The sequence below is a fragment of the Martes martes genome (genome assembly GCF_963455335.1).
Source record: "Martes martes genome assembly, chromosome: 14".
Classification (NCBI taxonomy): domain Eukaryota; kingdom Metazoa; phylum Chordata; class Mammalia; order Carnivora; family Mustelidae; genus Martes; species Martes martes.
In genome coordinates, this window is record NC_137902.1 from 40499603 (window position 1) to 40518030 (window position 18428).

General features: G+C 42.1%; 1 protein-coding gene across 1 annotated transcript in view; it reads right to left on the minus strand.

The window, feature by feature from the left end:
• Positions 1 to 18428, minus strand: part of WDFY4 (WDFY family member 4) — a 246225-nt gene that overhangs the window by 102182 nt on the left and 125615 nt on the right. The window contains exon 40 of the mRNA XM_080823652.1: positions 4650 to 4727. Coding sequence (XP_080679778.1) covers positions 4650 to 4727 — 78 coding nt within the window. The remainder of the gene's footprint in view (positions 1 to 4649; positions 4728 to 18428) is intronic.

Here is an 18428-nt window from a genome sequence, read left to right on the forward strand (position 1 = left end):
TGGTTTCACTTACTTGTGGAGCATAAGGAATAACACAGAAGACATTGGGAGATGGAGAGGAGAAGTGAGTTGGGGGAAATCAGAGGGGGAGGAGGGTGGTGGTTTGGTGAGCCCAGTGGTGGGTATTAAGGAGGGCATGTATTGCGTGGAGCATTGGGTGTGGTGCATAAACAATGAATTATGGATCACTGAAAAAAAATTAAATTAAATTTTAAAAATACCACTATTTTTGTTCTTAAAAAAAAAAGAAGTGATATGTACATATGTATATGTGTGCGCATGTGTGTCTGCAATGGAATATTACTCAGCCATCAAAAAGGATGAGATCTTACCATTTACATCAGTGTGGATGGAACTGGAGGGTATCTTGCTGTATTAAATAAGTCAATCAGAGAAAGACAATTATCATAGAGTTTCACTCATATGTGGAATGTAAGAAACAGTGCAGAGGATCATAGGAGAAGGAAAGAAAAACTGAATGGGAAGAAATCAGAGAGGGAGACAAACTATGAGAGATTCTTGACTTTGGGAAACAAACTGAGGGGTACTAGAGGGGAGGTCAGTGGGGAGAATGGGGTAACTGGGAGATAGCCATTAAGGATGGCACGTGATATGATGACACCGGGTGTTATACGCAACTGATGAATTACTGAACTCCACATCTGAATCTGAATCTAATGATGTACTATATGTCAGTTAATTGAATTTAAATTAAAAAAAGAAAGAGCTGTGACAAACACTTGATGGATATACAGAAACTGAGCAAGAAATGGCAACAGCCTGTTTGGACCCTAGGGAACCCAAGAACAGTGCCTCTCATACACTAAAAGAAAGGCTACTTCTGGTATGACAGGCACCTTGCAAACAGCTTTAACCAGAAAAGCCTGGAATGTTTTAAAAACATCACAGGAAGAATGAGGCATTTCTGCATGTTATGGTAAGGACTCCCCACAAGAAGAGGACAATCTGGGCATACAACGGAGCAGAACCAAAGCAGCTGGACCAGCAGGAACAGAACAAATATAATGTGGAAAAGGCAAAGGGGAATTTGGGCAGGGCCAGAGGACGGGAAATGGTTTTTGCCAGTACCTCCAGAATGACAAGAAATTGGAGAGACTAAATACTAGAATTGCCAGATTTACTGGTAATATAATGATGGGATATAATGATGCTTGGATTAACTTCCAGGGCATTGGGTAATGTGACGTTGTCATGCTGTGGGCTCCTGCCATCTCCAGAGACCTCTCAGTTGTGGGTAAAATACCAAGTTAGAGAAGTCTTACACCACCCATTCTTGAAAGTCCTATGGGGCCAGAATCCCTGAATCTCACTAGTACCACCCTCCTGGGGAGATCTCATTGAGTACACTTGGGAGAAGCTGTCCTTGAAGAATTTGGCAGGTTTTACAAGTCTGATCACTTTATAGAATCTGGACATGGTTTTTCTGGAAGTGGAGAGGGGTCTGCCCTAAGAAAATGTTTTGCCCCTTAAAAAAGTAGGGTGGACACTCGAGACCCCATTATCTCTGGCAGACGGTGATTACCTCTACATTCCTTTAAATGTTAAAACAATCTGTCTTAAATATTTAAACACTTGGAAAGTATCCTTATGAATTAGCCTCAAAATGCTGATTTTCTCAAAAATACCTCAAGCAGTAGAACTCTACACAGCTTTCTCAAAACCCCATTTCTCTGAACCCCATTCAGGCCTATTGCTGAAAATGAGCCAGGCTAATGCTCTAGAAGGCTGGATACTTTCCTTCTGAACTCAGAGCCTCTGTTGAGGTTCTGTCCTTTCCCCTATGAACTTTCAAGCTCACAAATTGCAGCAGAAACTTACAAAGTGCCACACAGCACATCTCTCCTAGCCATAAACAAATCACCCCAGCTCTTCCAACTGTGAGGAGAGAGATGCTCACACTTTTGACTGGATGCTGATTTGGACATTTAGACAAACAAATCCTTCATCTTGAAATGGAACAAGTATGATAAGGATGTCCATAAATAAAGAATGCAATCTTAAACAATTCATCTTATTTTCCCCCCGGTAACAATTGAATTTATTGGCCATATTGCTAGTCCTGAGAGAAGTCAGTGAATACAAATGGTGGGACACTGATGGGCAAGGGTCTGTCTGAGGGGCACAGGTAACATGCAAATAAGCCAGCAGCTCACCCATCCCACTGTGCAATGCAATCAGCAATGTTGGGGTGGGGGAGATGTCCATGATAAGGCCCTTCTCCAATGGAGAGTCTGTTTAGGACCAGCGCTGCTAGAGAAATCAGAATGCCTCCTGATCGCTTTGACAGTAGCATGTCCTGTAGACGCCCAGATTTCACCTCCACCCTCGTGAAGTCTCGTGAACTGCCCCCTCTTACAGAACAGCCAGGGAGGCTGTGTTGTTAACCTGCATGTTTCTGGGGTACCTGATACACAGCTCATGAATCCATAGTCCCAGGGCCATATGTGGGCTCCGAAATGAGCTCATATGGAAATAATTAGAGTAAATTACTTGCCTTACGTTGATCAGAGCCCATTTTGTTTCCCTGACATTTGGGCACTGTTGTTCCACCCTTCCTTGGCTCCTCATCTCACTCCAGGCACAGCCCAGGGTCCCTTACACCCTATTGCTCTTCTCTTTATAGTAGAACATCCTAGGATTGGCCTCATCACCCTGTTTGTGGTTATTTATTTACTCTTGGTGCTCTATTGATTTTTAAGAACCCTCCAGGCACAGCAGTAGTGTTATAATCTCTTGCCTTTCGTATACCTAACATAGGCTTTGGAACAGAGAAATCATAAAGAAAATAATATATTTAGTAAGGTTTTAATACTATATGTTGTGCTCTGTTATTGACAACTATTTTTTTCCTTTTTTAAAATTAACATATAATGTATTATTTGCCCCAGGGGTACAGGTCTACGAATTATCAGGCTTACACACTTCACAGCACTCACCATAGCACATACCCTCCCCAATGTCCATAACCCAACCACCCTCTCCCTACCCCCCTCTTCCTGGCAATCCTCAGTTTCTTTCCTGAGATTAAGAGTCTCTTATGGTTTGTCTCCCTCCTGATCCCATCTTGTTTCATTTTGTTCCTTCCCTCCTCCTCAAGCCTCCCACTCTGCCTCTCAGATTCCTCATATCAGGGAGATCATATAATAATTGTCTTTCTCTGATTGACTTATTTCACTCAGCATAATACCCTCTAGTTCCATCCACGTTGTCGCAAATGGCAACATTTCATTTCTTTTGGTGGCTGCATAGTATTCTATTGTATATATATACCACATCTTTATCCATTCATCTGTTGATGGACATCTAGGTTCTTTCCATAGTTTGGCTATTGTGGACATTGTTGCTATAAACATAAGGGTGCTTGTGCCCCTTCGGATCACTACATTTGTACCTTTAGGGTACATACCCAGTAGTGTGATTGCTGGGTCATAGGGTAGCTCTATATTCAACTTTTTGAGGAACTGCCATGTTGTTTTCTAGAGTGGTTGCACCAGCTTGCATTCCCCTTTCTCCACATCCTTGCCAGTGTCTCTCATTTCTTGACTTGTTAATTTTAGCCATTCTGACTGGTGTGAGGTAGTATCTCATTGTGGTTTTGATTTGTATTTTCCTGATATTGGCAACCATTTTTAATCACATTTTGTGAACAACACTGACTAAAGATGAACTTCTTGGCCCATTCCATAACCACACATGGGCCATGTATTCCCTGCCAGCCACTTCTAGACCCTCTACACTTGTTCTTTAAAGTTCACAGTTGGGCAGTATGATCCCATCTTCAAGATGGGGACCCCGAGGCTCAGATTCCACACCTGGGAAGAGGCAGACCTGAGACCCAACCAGAGATCTCACTGGCATGAAAGACAATACCCTTTACTCTCACTGTCCAGAAATCACACCTAGAGAAGTGTTTTAATTATCTAAATCTGCTCTGGTGAGTGGCAACCCCTTAAATTTCAGATAAAACGCAAAAGCCCTAGGTGGCAGTAGACTCTGTGTGCTCTGGTCCTGCCTCATCATCACCCTTGTTTATTCCCAGCTCAGGTCACCCAGTCACTTCTTCCAGTTAATTGGTCACATCCAGCTCTTTCCTGACCAGGATCTCCCCCACATGTCCTCCCTTAGGCAGAAACACAACCTCAACATAATTCTGCACACCTTTCTCCTTTAGATCTCAACATAATGGTCACTTTCTTGGAGGGGGCCTCTGATCTGCCCAAGGTAAATTCTCCCCACATTATAATCTCTCATTGTACCTATATTTTCCATGTCTCTTGCTTGTCATAAGTAATAACAATCTATTTATTTGTGCTGTTATTTAATACACAGAGGTAGAGTGAAGCTACCAGAGAGTCAGGCCCATGTCTGCTCTGTGTACAATTGTGCCCCGAGCTCACAGCACAGTGTCTGAGGCACCCTTGGCTCTTGACATCTGTTTACTAGTGGATGAATGAGTAGATGAAAGGATAAAAATGCTACCTCTCTCCTCAGTTGCTGACAGCACACGTGTTGCTCACCTATGGTTGACTTAGCCAACTAGAATTTAAACCAAAGGCCCTTCTGATTCTTCATTTCAGAATCAAGGGAGCATCCAGTCTTCTGTGCAGGGAAAAGAGCTTGTTTCTTACCTGTACATGATCTTTGTATAAAGATGCATACAGTTCCTGTCCTCTTCTTCTGTAGTTCTCAATACATGACACAAAGTCCTGGAAAAGAGAGGAAACAAGTGACAGCTTAATGACAGTTGTGATTTGAGATGAGAACTTGTCTCCTCTGACCAATTATCAGGAGAAATAACAGTTACAAGTTTTGTTGGTCAAATCAATCATAACCTCATAAATAAAGACTTCACCTACATTGATACTGCGTGCACACACACACACACACACACACTCACATGCATGTCTATGGCATACTGCCACTTCTAGCTATCTCACACCATATGCGAAATCCCATTATAATATGTGCAAAGACATGAATAGACATTTCACTACAGAATATACAGATGGCAACTAGACATATGAAAATATGTTCTACATCATTTCCACTAGGAAAATGAAAATTAAAACTACGGGGGGGGAAGGATGGGGTAACAGGGTGATGGGCATTAAAAAGGGCAAGTGATGTACTGATCACTGAGTTTTACATAAAGCTGATGAATCACTGCACTCTACCTCCAAAACTAATAATATACTGCACGTTAATCAATTGAATTTAAATTAAAAACAAAAACAAAAAAACTACAGTGAGATATTAATACACACCTATCCAAACTGCTAAAAGGTAATAACACCAAATGCTGGTGAAGGTACAGAGAAGTTAGAACCTCATGTACTGCTGATAAGAAGGTATGGTACAGCCACCCTGGAAAACAGGTCAGTAGTGTTTTTAAAAATCTATATAACTACCATATGACCCAGCAGTTTGACCCCTGGGGATGTATCCCAGTGAAATGAAAACTTAGACTCACACAAAAACTAAAAACCCATACATACATGTTTACAGCAGCTTTATTCATTAACAGACAAAAACTGGAAACAACCCAGATGTCCTTCAACAGGCAAATGGTTAAACATATTGTAATGCATCCATACCATGGACCACTTACAAATAAAAAGGATAAACTGTTGGTTGTTGATACATGCAACAACAACCTGGATGAATTTGCAAAGAATTATGCTGAGTGTGAAAAGACAAACCTGAAAGGTCACATACTGTATGGTTCCATTTAAACAGTATTTTGAAATGGCACAATTATAGAAATGGAAAACGTACAAGTGGTTACGAGAGTTTATGGGAATAAGGGGAAAGACAGTGGAAATGGCCATCACAGGGCACCATGAGGGATTCTTGTGGTGATTGAGATTTTGATATTGACTGTAATTTTACAAGATGACATCACTGGGGGAGCTGGGTAAATGGTACATGGTATCTCTCTCTCTCTCTCTTTTTCTCTTTCCTTCTTCCTCTTTCTTTCTTCCTCTCTTTCTGTTTCTCTCTTTCTTTTTTCCCTTCCTTCCTTCCTTCCTTTTTGAGAGAGAGAGAGAAAGAGAGAGAGAGAGAGCATGCACAAGCCGCGGAGGGGCAGAGGGAGAGGGGGAGAGAGAGAGAATCTTAAGCAGACTCCAAGTTCAGTGTGAATCCTGACACTGGGCTCGACCTCACAATCCTGAGATCATAACCTAAGCCAAAATCAAGAGTCAGATGCCTAACCAACTGAGCCACTCAGGCACCCCTACATTATCTCTTATAACTGCATATAAATCTACAATTCTCAAGATAAAAAATTTAGTTTAAAAAAAGTCACTGAGGGCTTTATCTTTACCATTCTAAAAAAAAATACTCATGTCTAGAATATATTTTAAAACTATTAATCAATGAGGAAAAAAACATTAAAAAACTCAATAGAAACTTTTAAAAAGAAAAAATTGAACAGGCATTTAATTTTAAAAGATGTCCTAGGAATGCAAGGGTGGCTCAGTCGGTTAAGCATCTGCCTTTGGCTCGGGTCATGATCCCAGACTCTTGGGATCGAGTTCTGCACTGCGCATCTTCTCAGCAGGAAGTCTGCTTCTCCCTCTGCCTGCTGCTCCCTGTGCTTGGACGATCTCTCTCTCTCTCTCTCTCTCTCTCTCTCTCTGACAAATAAATAAAACAAATCTTAAAAAAAAAATAAAAATAAATAAAAGATGTCCTACTAGCCAATAGACATACAAGAATGTGGTCAACTCATTTGTCATTTGGGGAACATAAATTAAAACCACAATGAGAATATTCAGAAATTCAAATAGGCTAATTGTATCATATTTTGATTATGATATGGAGCAAATGAACTCTCTTACACTGCTATATTGGTACAACCATTTTGGAATATTGTTTGGCAGTATCTTAAAAAGTGAATATATTCATACTCAATGACTCAGAGATTTCATTCCTGGATATATAGCCAATAGAAATTCATATATATGTGTTCCTAAAGGCTTGTAAAACAATATTCATAACAGCAGTGTTTGAAATAGGCCCTATTCAGTACTAGTCAGTACTACTCAGTATTTGAATAGTCTGGGAACAATGCAAATGTCTATCAGTAACAGACTGGGTACATCAAGTTTGATATATTTATATATTGAATATTCTACAGTAATGGTTCTTAAAGTGGTCCATAAATCCTGGAGGTTCCTGAAACCCTTTCAGGAGTCTGTGAAGTAAAAGCTACTTTCAAAACATTGGGACATCTTTGCCTTTTCATCACTGTGTTCACATTTCTACTGATGGCCCAAAAGCAATGGGGAGTAGAATTAGTGTCATAATCTAAACCAAGGGGTTGGCACCAACCGTACAATCATCATTTTATATATTCCTCACCACTAGGAAATCATAGCAGGAAAAAATCCTCACATAAGAATGTCACCAATAAAACTGTAGAAAATATTAATTTTATTAAATCTCAAGTTTTGAATATACTCTTTTTTAATAATCTGTGTGATAAAATGGAAGTATGCATAAAGCACTTCTTCTGAATACCAATACAAACATGATGGTTGTTTCAAGAAAAAGCACTATGCAATTGTTAGAGTTATGAGCTAAACTGGCAGCTTTTGTCATAGAACATCATTTTTATTTGAAAGAATGACTCAAAGGCAAAATTATAGTTATTAAGACCTGAGTATTTGGCAGATATTTTCTTAAAAATAAACAGAATAAACCCATCAACTCAAATAAAGCAATCTGACACTATTTGCTGTGAAAGATAAAATTGAGCTTTCAAATTTAAATATTAGAACGTTGGCTAATGTGTATCTGCCTCTTTGAGCTTAACAGTTTCCCAGCAGCTAAAAGTTTTTCTTATAAAACTAATGGTGACATGAACATGATAAAAATCATGTTGTGCAAGGAAGCATGTCAACATTAGGGAGATCTATGTAACTCAGGGAACCAATATCCTGAAAGAATGCTAAGATGCATGTTACAAAATCATGTGTGAGTTAAAATATCCATTCAAAGTTTAAAATAGATCAATAGATTTTAATGTAATTGAAGACAAAATTTTCACTGATAGGGGCGCCTGGGTTAAAGCCTCTGCCTTCGGCTCAGGTCATGATCCCAGGGTCCTGGGATCAAGCCCCACATCAGGCTCTCTGCTTGGCGGAAAGCCTGCTTCCCCTCCCCTCTCTTTCTGCCTACCTCTCTGCTTACTTGTGATCTCTCTGTCAAATAAATAAATAAAAATCTTAAAAAAAATTTCACTGATAAAGGTTTCAACTAAACTTTAAGAAACTACTACTTGTTGAGTTTTGGTGTAGTATCAAAGAATATCTAGAATTTTCTGAAAAGACTATTAAAAATACTCCTTTCTTTTCTCCTACATATCTCCAGGGGCTAGATTTTCTTCATATATTTCAACAACAACAAAAAAATAGTACAACTGATTGAGTAAAGAAGCAGATACTGGAAACCAGAGATCTTCTTACTATGTCAAATAGATATTAAAGAGACCTGCAAAATTACAAAACAATACTACTCTCTTTTAACAATTTTTTGTTTTGAAAAATAAAGCTATTCATTAAAAGTGTTATGTTTAAATATAATGGGTTTATTACTGTTATTTTTAAATGAATTAATAAAGGCATTACTTTTAAAATTTTGTTTTGATTTCTAATGCAGTAAATATCAATAGATACAGCCTACATAATCAAAAGCTTTTTGGAGTCCTCAATCATTTTTAAGAGGATAAACAGGTCCTGAGAATTATTGTGTCAACACTATGAAAATGAATGAATTACTACTTCATGCAAAGACATGAATAAATTGCACAAATGTAGTTTACTACTTCATGCAATGACATGATAAATTGCACAAATGTAGTTTGGAGTGAGATAAGTCAGAGTATATATACTGTGTCATTTCATTTACAAAAAAGTAACGATGTGAAAAATGAATGTATGGTATTAGAGGCCAGAATAGTTGCTACTTTGGGGGAAGAGGGGACTAGTGACTAGGATGGGACATGGAGCTTAGGAGTGCTTCTGGGTTGCCATTACTGCTGCATTTTCTTATCTGGGTACTGGTCACATGCTTATTCTCAAAATTCTTAAAGCTGTTTATTTGTGATTTGAACACTTTTTCTATGTATGTTATATTTCAATAAGATTAAAAAAGTGTTTATAAGCAAAGACTCAAAAAATATGAAAACAATACAATTTTAAAACCCCAGTTACAGTTTTGGAGTAGTGGGAATACGAAGATTCCTTTATTTTCTTTTATTTCCTTTTTTTTTTTGCAAAATTTTCTTTAATATTGCTGGTTACACGTGTTTATACACATTTATAAGTAAAGCAATCCTTATGAGCATCGCAAGTGACATAAAATGCTGACAAATTTGACTAATTTTACATCTAAGGCAAAAGCCCAGACTGCTTCCTAATATGATGCCTTAGAGACATGCAGCAGGAGAAGAGAACTCTTGGGGAACACTTGGACACAAAGTAGCTCCCATCAAAATAGCACATGTGCCATCTTGCCAAAAAGGGACGGGTCTTGTGTGAATGGCCTCAGGGAATTAACAGGGGCTACGGTAGGGAGTTCCAGGCAGGCAGACTTCAGCTAGGCACATGAAAAGATATCCAGATTCCCATGTTGCTCAGTGTTGCTGAATGAGAGAATAGGAAGTAGAAAGAGTAGAAGACCAGGGACCTTGGTACTTGGCCCTTACTAGCCACAGTACATGGGCAAACCACTTAACGTTTTTGAAATCTGACCTACCGTCTAAAGGATGAGGTTCACATGACCTCCTTTGACTATTCTGAAGAGATGTCATGAAGAGAGGATAAGACCATAGGCTGAAAGTACTTTGAAAACTGAAAAGGTTGCCCGAAGAGACTATTTTTATGTAGGTCCTGGGTAAGATCAGTTGAAAACAGTTGACCTAGATGGTCTCTGCAAACTTCATAGTTAGATAAAATGCTGTATGAGTTAAGTTATAAATCATCTTTCCTCTTTAAATAAATTTCCTCTCTACAATAGCTTTAGCCCAGGATTGTTCATATCCCTGCTCAGATACTTCATTTCTAATTTCAAATTCACTCTCTATTGTTAAGTTCAGAAAATATTCATTGTTCACCTACTGTTTTCCAGGTACTGGAGTATAAACGTGAACCCCATATCTGGTTTTGTGGAGTCTAATGGGAGAGACGGATGGTTATGAGCTGCCATGACCAATGTTGAGCCAGAGGTCAGCTCATGGGAGATGGCAACACAGGAGATGGGAACACAGGACCTCGTATGCACACAGAAGAGGAGACCTTGTCCCGAATCACATTCAGAGAAGGCTCTGTGGTTGAGATGTTGCTTTAGCTATATCTTAAAAGAGAGGTTTTCAATAGAAGTCTGATGTAGTCCACTAGCATTTTTGATAACTCACTCTTACAGGAATTTGATAGATGGATTTAATGAAAGCAAGACTGGTAGTAGGGAGCCCCCTTAGGACACTACAATGACAGTACAAGTAAGACATCACATAATGGAATGAGTGATGTGGAATTGTCAAATTCAAGAATTATATGAAACACGAAATCGGTGGGAATTGGTGACTGTATGAGATGGTAAGAATTTCTCCAATATTTCCAGTTTGCCTAATGAATTAAATTAGATCAACTAAATGAAGAAAAATTAATAGCAATCACAAGAAAAAGAGAAAGAGTAAGTGTAACTGATATGAGGATATGCTGAATGTCAAGTGTCAGAGGTACAGCCACGCCTCCCTAGAATAAAGCCCAAGTGAGACATCCAAGGTTGATGGATTTGTGAGTCATGAGCAACCAGATGCTAGGCAAATCCTGAGAGATGATAAGATCCTGCACAGAGAATAAGTACAGAGATGAGGCCAGTAAGACAAGGTACGAGACCTGAAGGACACTAGTGAAGTTCAGGCCAGGAGGAGAAAGGTTAGAGAGGTTTAAGGAAAATGAGAAAGGGATGTCATGGAAGCCAACAGGCATGTGACCATAGCAAATGCACCAGAGAAGTCCTGTGAGACAAAGCCTGAAAATGTCCATGGGATATGTCTGCTGAAACTGGTCACTGGTAACTTCTGTGAGTATTTCAGAGGAATGATTAGACAGCAACAAGTCAGCTAGAAATGTGGAGATAAGACAGTGGAGACAAGGAGTGTAAAGCAACTCACTGAAGAAACTTAACTCATGAAGAAGAGAAACAGAGGTGGGAGCAGAGTCACATGATAAAAGAGAAAGAACATGACTCAAGTGTATTACCAGGCTGTGGGGAGCTTGGCAGTGGGTGGGAGAAGCTTGAAAAGCAAAGAAAAAGTCCCTGATGGTGCAGGTTCTACCAGATAAGCAAGAAAGGATGGGATTGGCAGCCCAGCAGAGGTGCACCTGAACAGTGCAAAGAGAGAGGCTCCTCATGCTGCAAGGTGAAGGGAAGGACCTAGCACTGCACACTGACAAAGAAGTTTCCATATGCATTACCATGTCTAATGCTTTTCTCCTGACAAATCTGTATTGGGACTATTCCCATTTTACAGAAGAGGAAATGGGACAAGAGAGGGTGAGGGACTCCAACAACACTCCACGGAAGTGTGACGCTAGACGATGACTCCCTGGATGCTGGCATCCTGTGTGTCTCCCCGGCTTGCATTTCCACTCCACAGTGCTAGGCGAACGTTACTTTCCCACTGGCCTTTGAGACTTTTCATGCCCTGGAAAGCTGTCGTGCTCAGGATGTGGAGACAGGAGGTGGACCATTTGGGTCGGTTCAAGGGCAGAGGCCCATCTGCCTGGGCAGCGGTGGATGTGGTACGTCGATCAGGGACAAATTCAGAGCAGAGCTCTGCATCACTTATTGGAACTAAATAGCCTTTGCTTAGCAACCGCCTGTGTGTTAAAGAGTTTGAGAACCTCTGAAGTAGAACAAAGGGCCTCAGAAGGCCATTTGGAGACTTGAGAGGGATGCAGATCTGGTTTAGAGCCTGTGCCCTGCTCTCCCAGTGCCTCCTTAGGGAAGGGTTTGGCTACAGCATCCAGACCAGATCTTGGAATGGGAATGGGGCACATGCGTCTGGAGGGTCACCTGTAAGTGAGCTGCCCTCAGCTTGGTGGGGTCCACCTTTGCCAGGGCACTCCTGGGGCTGGCCAACTGCTGGTGACCCTCCTGCCCATAGGGCCTCCCAGGAAGCTCCCACTGTCCACTGATGATGGTCGTTACACTTGTTTGTTTAAAGCATCATTAGCCCTGTAATCACAGCTGTGCGGCCTCGCAAACACAAGGAAGGCCAACATCTGAACGCAGCCCCTCAGACCCTGCTCAGAAACTTGGGGCTGAGATTACAGTCAGAGGTCTGGGTTCTCCAGCCAAGCAGCACACATGCTGGGTGTGGGACTAAACTTTTCACCTGGACTGTATCTACTGCGTGCTGACATGCTGCACATCTCTTTTGAAACCTCACCATTTTTATTGCTAGTAATTTCTTGCAAGGAAACTATTAGATATGCACACGAATATTCACTGACAAGATTTTCCACCATCCTATTTATAGTAGCACAAAATGACACACCATAAATATCAACACATGGAAGAATGGCTTATCCTTATGAAAGAATATTAAGCAGTCATCACAAATCATGCTCTTCCTAAGGGCCACCACTAACCCACATGGTGCTTTTGTGTCTCCTTTGGGCAGACACTGTTCTAGGCCTGGATGGATGACTTGAATAGCGGAACAAAGGCTGGATTTCAGCTTCCTTTTGCCACTCTGGCCAGATGTCTTTACATGTAACTGCTACAATCACTCACTGCGGCCCTGGTGTCAAATAAGATTTAAGGATATGGAACTTGGTTTTTGATATATTCATATTTTTTTAAAGATTTGATTTATTTATTTGACAGAGAGAGTGAGAGAGATCACAAGTAGGCAGAGAGGCAGGCAGAGAGAGAGGAAGGGAAGCAGGCTCCCTGCTGAGCAGAGAGGCCGATGCGGGGCTCAATCCCAGGACCCTGAGATCATGACCCAAGCTAAAGGCAGAGGCTTAACCTACTGAGCCACCCAGGTGCCCCAATATATTCATATTTTTAAAAGGAGGTTAGAAAACCACATGCTAACAATAACAAAAACAATTAAATGTATATAAATTTGCATAGAAAAGAAAACCTAATAGAAATAGTATTGCGTGCCAAATATTTCCAGTTCTCTCCTCCTGTAGGTACATGGCATGATTACCCTTCCCGCTACCTTTGAGCTATGTGATGCTGGGGAGAAGTATGCAGAAGCTTGAAGGGCTCACGAGCAATTCGCTAAGCTCTTTTTTAATTGCCACGGCAGCATTCGATGTTCTAGACTCAATGTTCTGCTCCATGAGCCAGTGTCTCTGAGTGAGGACAAGGTACAGCAGACTCCTGGCCAACTCACACAGTACTTGTAGCACAAGGGAGAAACATGACAGCAATTTTAGGACAATTAGATGTGGGAGTGTTTGTTACTGCAACATAACTTATCCTGAGTGATACACATTCCAAAAATGTTAGAATGTTTACAGTGGGATGCATTAAAACACATAAAATTCATACGGATTCATTTTTGTGATCAGTGAAAAAAAAAAAAGATCGAGAGAGCACCAGTGAAAGCAAGTGTGAGATCAATGAAATACTCTCAGCAAAAAGCTGGAGCAATTTGAGCACAAGATACATAACAGGCTTAATGGACTACAGCCCAAATTATAAAATAAATATGCGTGAGTCCCTCTTGATACAAATAAAAGATTGAATAAATAAATAATGGGGCAGAAGAGATAAACCTTTCCTTACAGAGAATTTCAAACAATAGATGTAGATGTTTCTCTCACCAGGAGGCCACCCGTAAGGGTGGGCTGGACTTAAGGACTTGCTTCCAAAGAATCAAGTATGGGAGGGGGACAAGAGGAACTCTGCGGCGGAACAATCTGGCAGACACGACCATGACCATGTGATGATGCTACATGCGTGTCACGTGCCCCGGACCGGACACAGTGTGACGAGAAGCACAGTTCTCCTCTGTGATCTTCCTTCCAAAGCTCCACGACCCAAGCTAATTAGGAGAAAAGACTGAGCAAACCAAAATTGAGTCACATTCTACAAAATATCTGACCAGTACTCCTCAAAAGTGTCAAGGTCATAAAAAACAAGGAAAAATCTGAGAAATTGTCACAAATCAGAGGAGCCTAAGGAGACATGGTAACTCAGTGTAATGTGGGGCCCAGGTCTGGATCCTGGATTCATGGGAAAACTAGTGAAACTCAAAATAAGGTCTGGAGTTTAGTTACTAGTAATGCATCAATGTCAGTTCATCACTTTGAAAAAGGCACCATGGTAATTTAAGATGTTAACAACAGGGGAAACTGGGTGAGTTGTATATAACAGTACTGAGTGAACATGAAAAGTACATGAAAGGTATTCCTAAGTAAAAAGCATATTAGAAAATACAATGAAATTCTCACAAGCTTTCTACCTAAACTCCATCATGAAACTGAGATAGGAGTCACCGCTCTCCCAGTCGGACAGAGTCCCACATTTCCCTTGGGTATAAACGACTCATTGTACTGAGTGTAATTCTCATGTTTAAAGACAAATAATTTTTGGTTAATCTTGCTCCCCCTAATTGCATGAGCCAACCCCTTCATCAGACATTTGACAAAGAAATAGTAACTTATCCCCCCAAAATTGTAGAAAATCTGCCTGGTGGATATAGAGAAGGTTGGTGCCGAATTCACAAAGTCACCATGGCATCGTTCTTGGTGAATAATGTAAGGGAATTTTAAGAGTATTGTTGACAACTTGATTTTCATTTCATGAATGTATTTTTACACTTAATCCTATATAACATGATTCCACTGTCGGCAGTCTTCTTTACAATTTTTTTAAAGTTTCTAAGTATTCATTAATAATTCCATAAAGAAAAAACAGTGACCATGCTGTTTGATTTTAGTGTCAAATCTAGATTCCTTTAACCTCTGACTTTCTCTGGCCAAAGAAAAAAGAGACAGGTTCAAGTAAAACTCAGGTGAATTCCCATTTACCAAGGCAGAAGTGAAACCAGATGTGGAAGAAACTCCCATCCCCAAGGATCTCAGTTCTCATTGGTCACTCTCACTGTCACTCACCAGTCCCCTCTTCTCCACTGGTGGGGACTGAGAGGATGAGAGATTTAACAGTGCAATGTCACTGAGTCTGTGTGTGCACTTTGTAGTTAACATGAAACAATCATTAATACTCTGCTCTTTCCTGGAACACCTCCTCGGGGCTCCCAGGGCAGAGCAGGAACCCTGTGAGAGCAGTACTCTGAATTACAGTGGCTCGTCTCCCACCAGCCCTGTCCCCCTATTAGAATAAGCTCCTCGGGGACACTGTCCATCTCTGTCCCCAGTGGCCAGGCAAACAGAGGCAATGACCAAAGTTTGAAAGACTGAAATGAAACTCATAGACTGCTGTCACTCCGCTGGGCCGAATTCTCTGTCGCTGGTTATTCCCTGCCCGGAGTGAGACACTCCATGGGATCAGGATTAAGGAGAACCTCAGGGTCAGTGGCAACACTTTTGGGTCTGGTCCTCACACCCTTTGCACTTTAAACCCATCTGAAATTTAGTATTTTCCGGGTTGTGAAACATTCAATTAAGTTTTTCTGTTATGCCTTCTCTGTATAAGGCTGACACATCTACCTTTAAATATAAGTCCTTGGTGGAGACCAGGTTTGGGTTCCCTGACAAAAGAAATTAAATGTTTTCCTTGTTTGTGGTTAGTCACATATAATGTCTACACGTGAGCCCATCAAACGTTAGCAGACTGATAGAAAGAAGGGGTGTATGTCCAGTGAGCAAGACGTGGTCATGGTCAAGGGGTCTTTGCAGGGTAGCTATTGGATGACTCCAGCCAGGAAATGCTCTTTTCTCCAAGTGCCCAGATAATTGTGCTTCTCTCTCCTTTGGAGACACAGCCCCGGATTTGTAATAAGTGTCAAGCAATACCAGAATAATAATCATATTTCCAGCAGTAATGACAAACAACCAGTGCTCGGAGTGGCTGAGGAGGGACCCGATCGCCACAGCTCAATTCATCTCGCGTTAAATTCACTCACGTATTAATTTCTAAGATGAACGGTGGTTTCTAATTTGTCTTTTTTCAACTGTGATGTTTTTATTAAATTCGATCGTCATGAGTACATGAAGCATGACTACTTAAACAAACAAAAAAACCCTCCAGGGTAGCAAAGGACGAAAGCTCTGGAACTGTAGGTGCTGGGACTTCTCAAGGAAGCCACCCTCCCTCCTCTTGGCCTCCTGCTCAGGTGTCAGGGCCCCCACGAGGCTCAGACGGATGGGGAGTGGGAGGAAAGAGATGTCTGCTGCTGAAGCCCCCGGGCTGTGCTGCTTTGTTACGGCAGCACCGGTAAACCCACATGGCTTCTCTCACTCCAGATGCTGCCTAGCAAAGGAGCGGCCTGCACACGGCAATGAACATTTCAGACAAACAAATGGGAGTTGCGGTTCATAGGGAGGCTTCCTTCTTTAGTCTTTAAGAATGGGGGTGGCCACAGCCGGAGTTACCGGAGGACAGCGCTAACCTTACCCATGTCTTCCTGGATGCCGTGCACACCTGCTCACTTCGGCTGTCTCGGCAGTCACAGGTCTCGGGGGACTCTGGGGGGCAGGGAGGCCTGCATGTAGTTCACAGGTAACAAAATCAACCCCAACCCGTCCCTCTCCCTTAGGTTGGTCCTCACAGCTGCGGCCACTGTGAGGACAAACAGAGCTGCGGTTACACAGGGGCCCAGCCAGGCTGGAGAGGGCACACAGGCTTTCAGAAGGGGCATGGTTTTAAAGTCCAGGAGAAGCAGTTGGTCCTATGGAAGGCGGAGGCTCTTCCCGGCAGACAGGCCCACATTTGCCAGAAAATATGGATGGGAGAGGACAGAGTGCGTTGTAACAAAATACGGAATTGGGTCTGACTTGAAGACAGTGCAGGACGGGGGGCGAGGCGTGGGCTTGGAAAAGCATTGAGGTCGGGCTTCTTGCAGTGGGGTTGTGGGTCTGCGTCCTCTATCCCGGACAGGGTGGTGGTACATGCTTGTTTTTGATCAGGGACATGAGAGGTTCAGATCGTATCTTAAAAAACTCACAGTGGGGGTGGCCAGGAGACGCTGGGCAGGGGGAACCACTTAGTTCTCCCTATGTCCCTGTACTCAAGCACTTCTGCCTCTTGGCAGAAGTGTAACTGGTGAGCGGGGAATAAACATATGAACTATTCTGCCTCCGGCTCCACAATGGCAGCCAGAAAGTGAGAGCACCATGTAGGTGCTGGATGGGAGCTCTTTATAGACGGTGTGTTTATGATCTTCATTCCCCAGGAATTGGCTTTCTTCTTCCATGATTATTTTTCCTGATCTCATTCCTTTACTTTATTACATGCATCCTCATCTAAAAGTTCCATAAATCCTCTGAGGGGTGAATCAAGATATAAATACATACATGAAATTAAGTAAAGATAAACTGGTTATGCTATTCTGCTAATGCCAGACTAGCAGCTGAGCCACAAGGCAGATGGTCACAACTGTCCCTCTGCACCTGGAGGGGCCCCTTCCTCCGTACCGATCTCCCCTCACATCCTTCCTCCTCTTCCTTATCTAGTTCAAACTCCTCCAGAAAGCCCAAGTGAGGTTCCCTCTCCTCTGGGCACCTCCTGAGCCTTAACCTCTCATTACAATGTCATTATTTCATCCTCCTACAAGGCGGGATCCCCAGGTCAGGGGCTGTGTCTGTATCTGCTGGGCTTATGCCAAAGGCCCGGGATAGAAGAGGAAATTGATGAATGTGCGTAGAACATTGAAAGAGGGAATGTCTGGAGAAGAGATGTGTGCTTAGAGATGAGAGAGGCATGGAAATGTAGATGCAGATGGAGGCAGAGACATCGACGTATTTTCTGACCCTCCAGAGAAGCTGGAAGGGCACTTGACCGCTGGCTCCTGCACTCTTCTCTGGGACCACTCTCCCATTTGAGCTCCCTGCTCCATTGATACGGACCTTTCTCTCAGTCTCTGTTCTCCAGTATACAAACTCACTCCCACCGCCGAGCCTTGGCACTAGCTGGGTCTGTTTCAGGAGTCCACATTCCCCAGATGCTGGAGGGCTCTGCTTCCCTCTCACCTTGATGATCACTTCCAATCCACAGTGATTGTGAGGCAGTCTCCAGCACATCATCTATTTCCTTCAGATTATGTTGTACTTCTAATATTTTCTCATCTGTTCCCTTTTGCTTATAGTCTGTTTTCCCGGAACCAAGAGCAGACACTTCGCCTGGTTCCCCAGCCTGTACAGCAGCTCCTAGACATAGAAATCCATGACCTGGGAACCATCTCCAAGAACCGA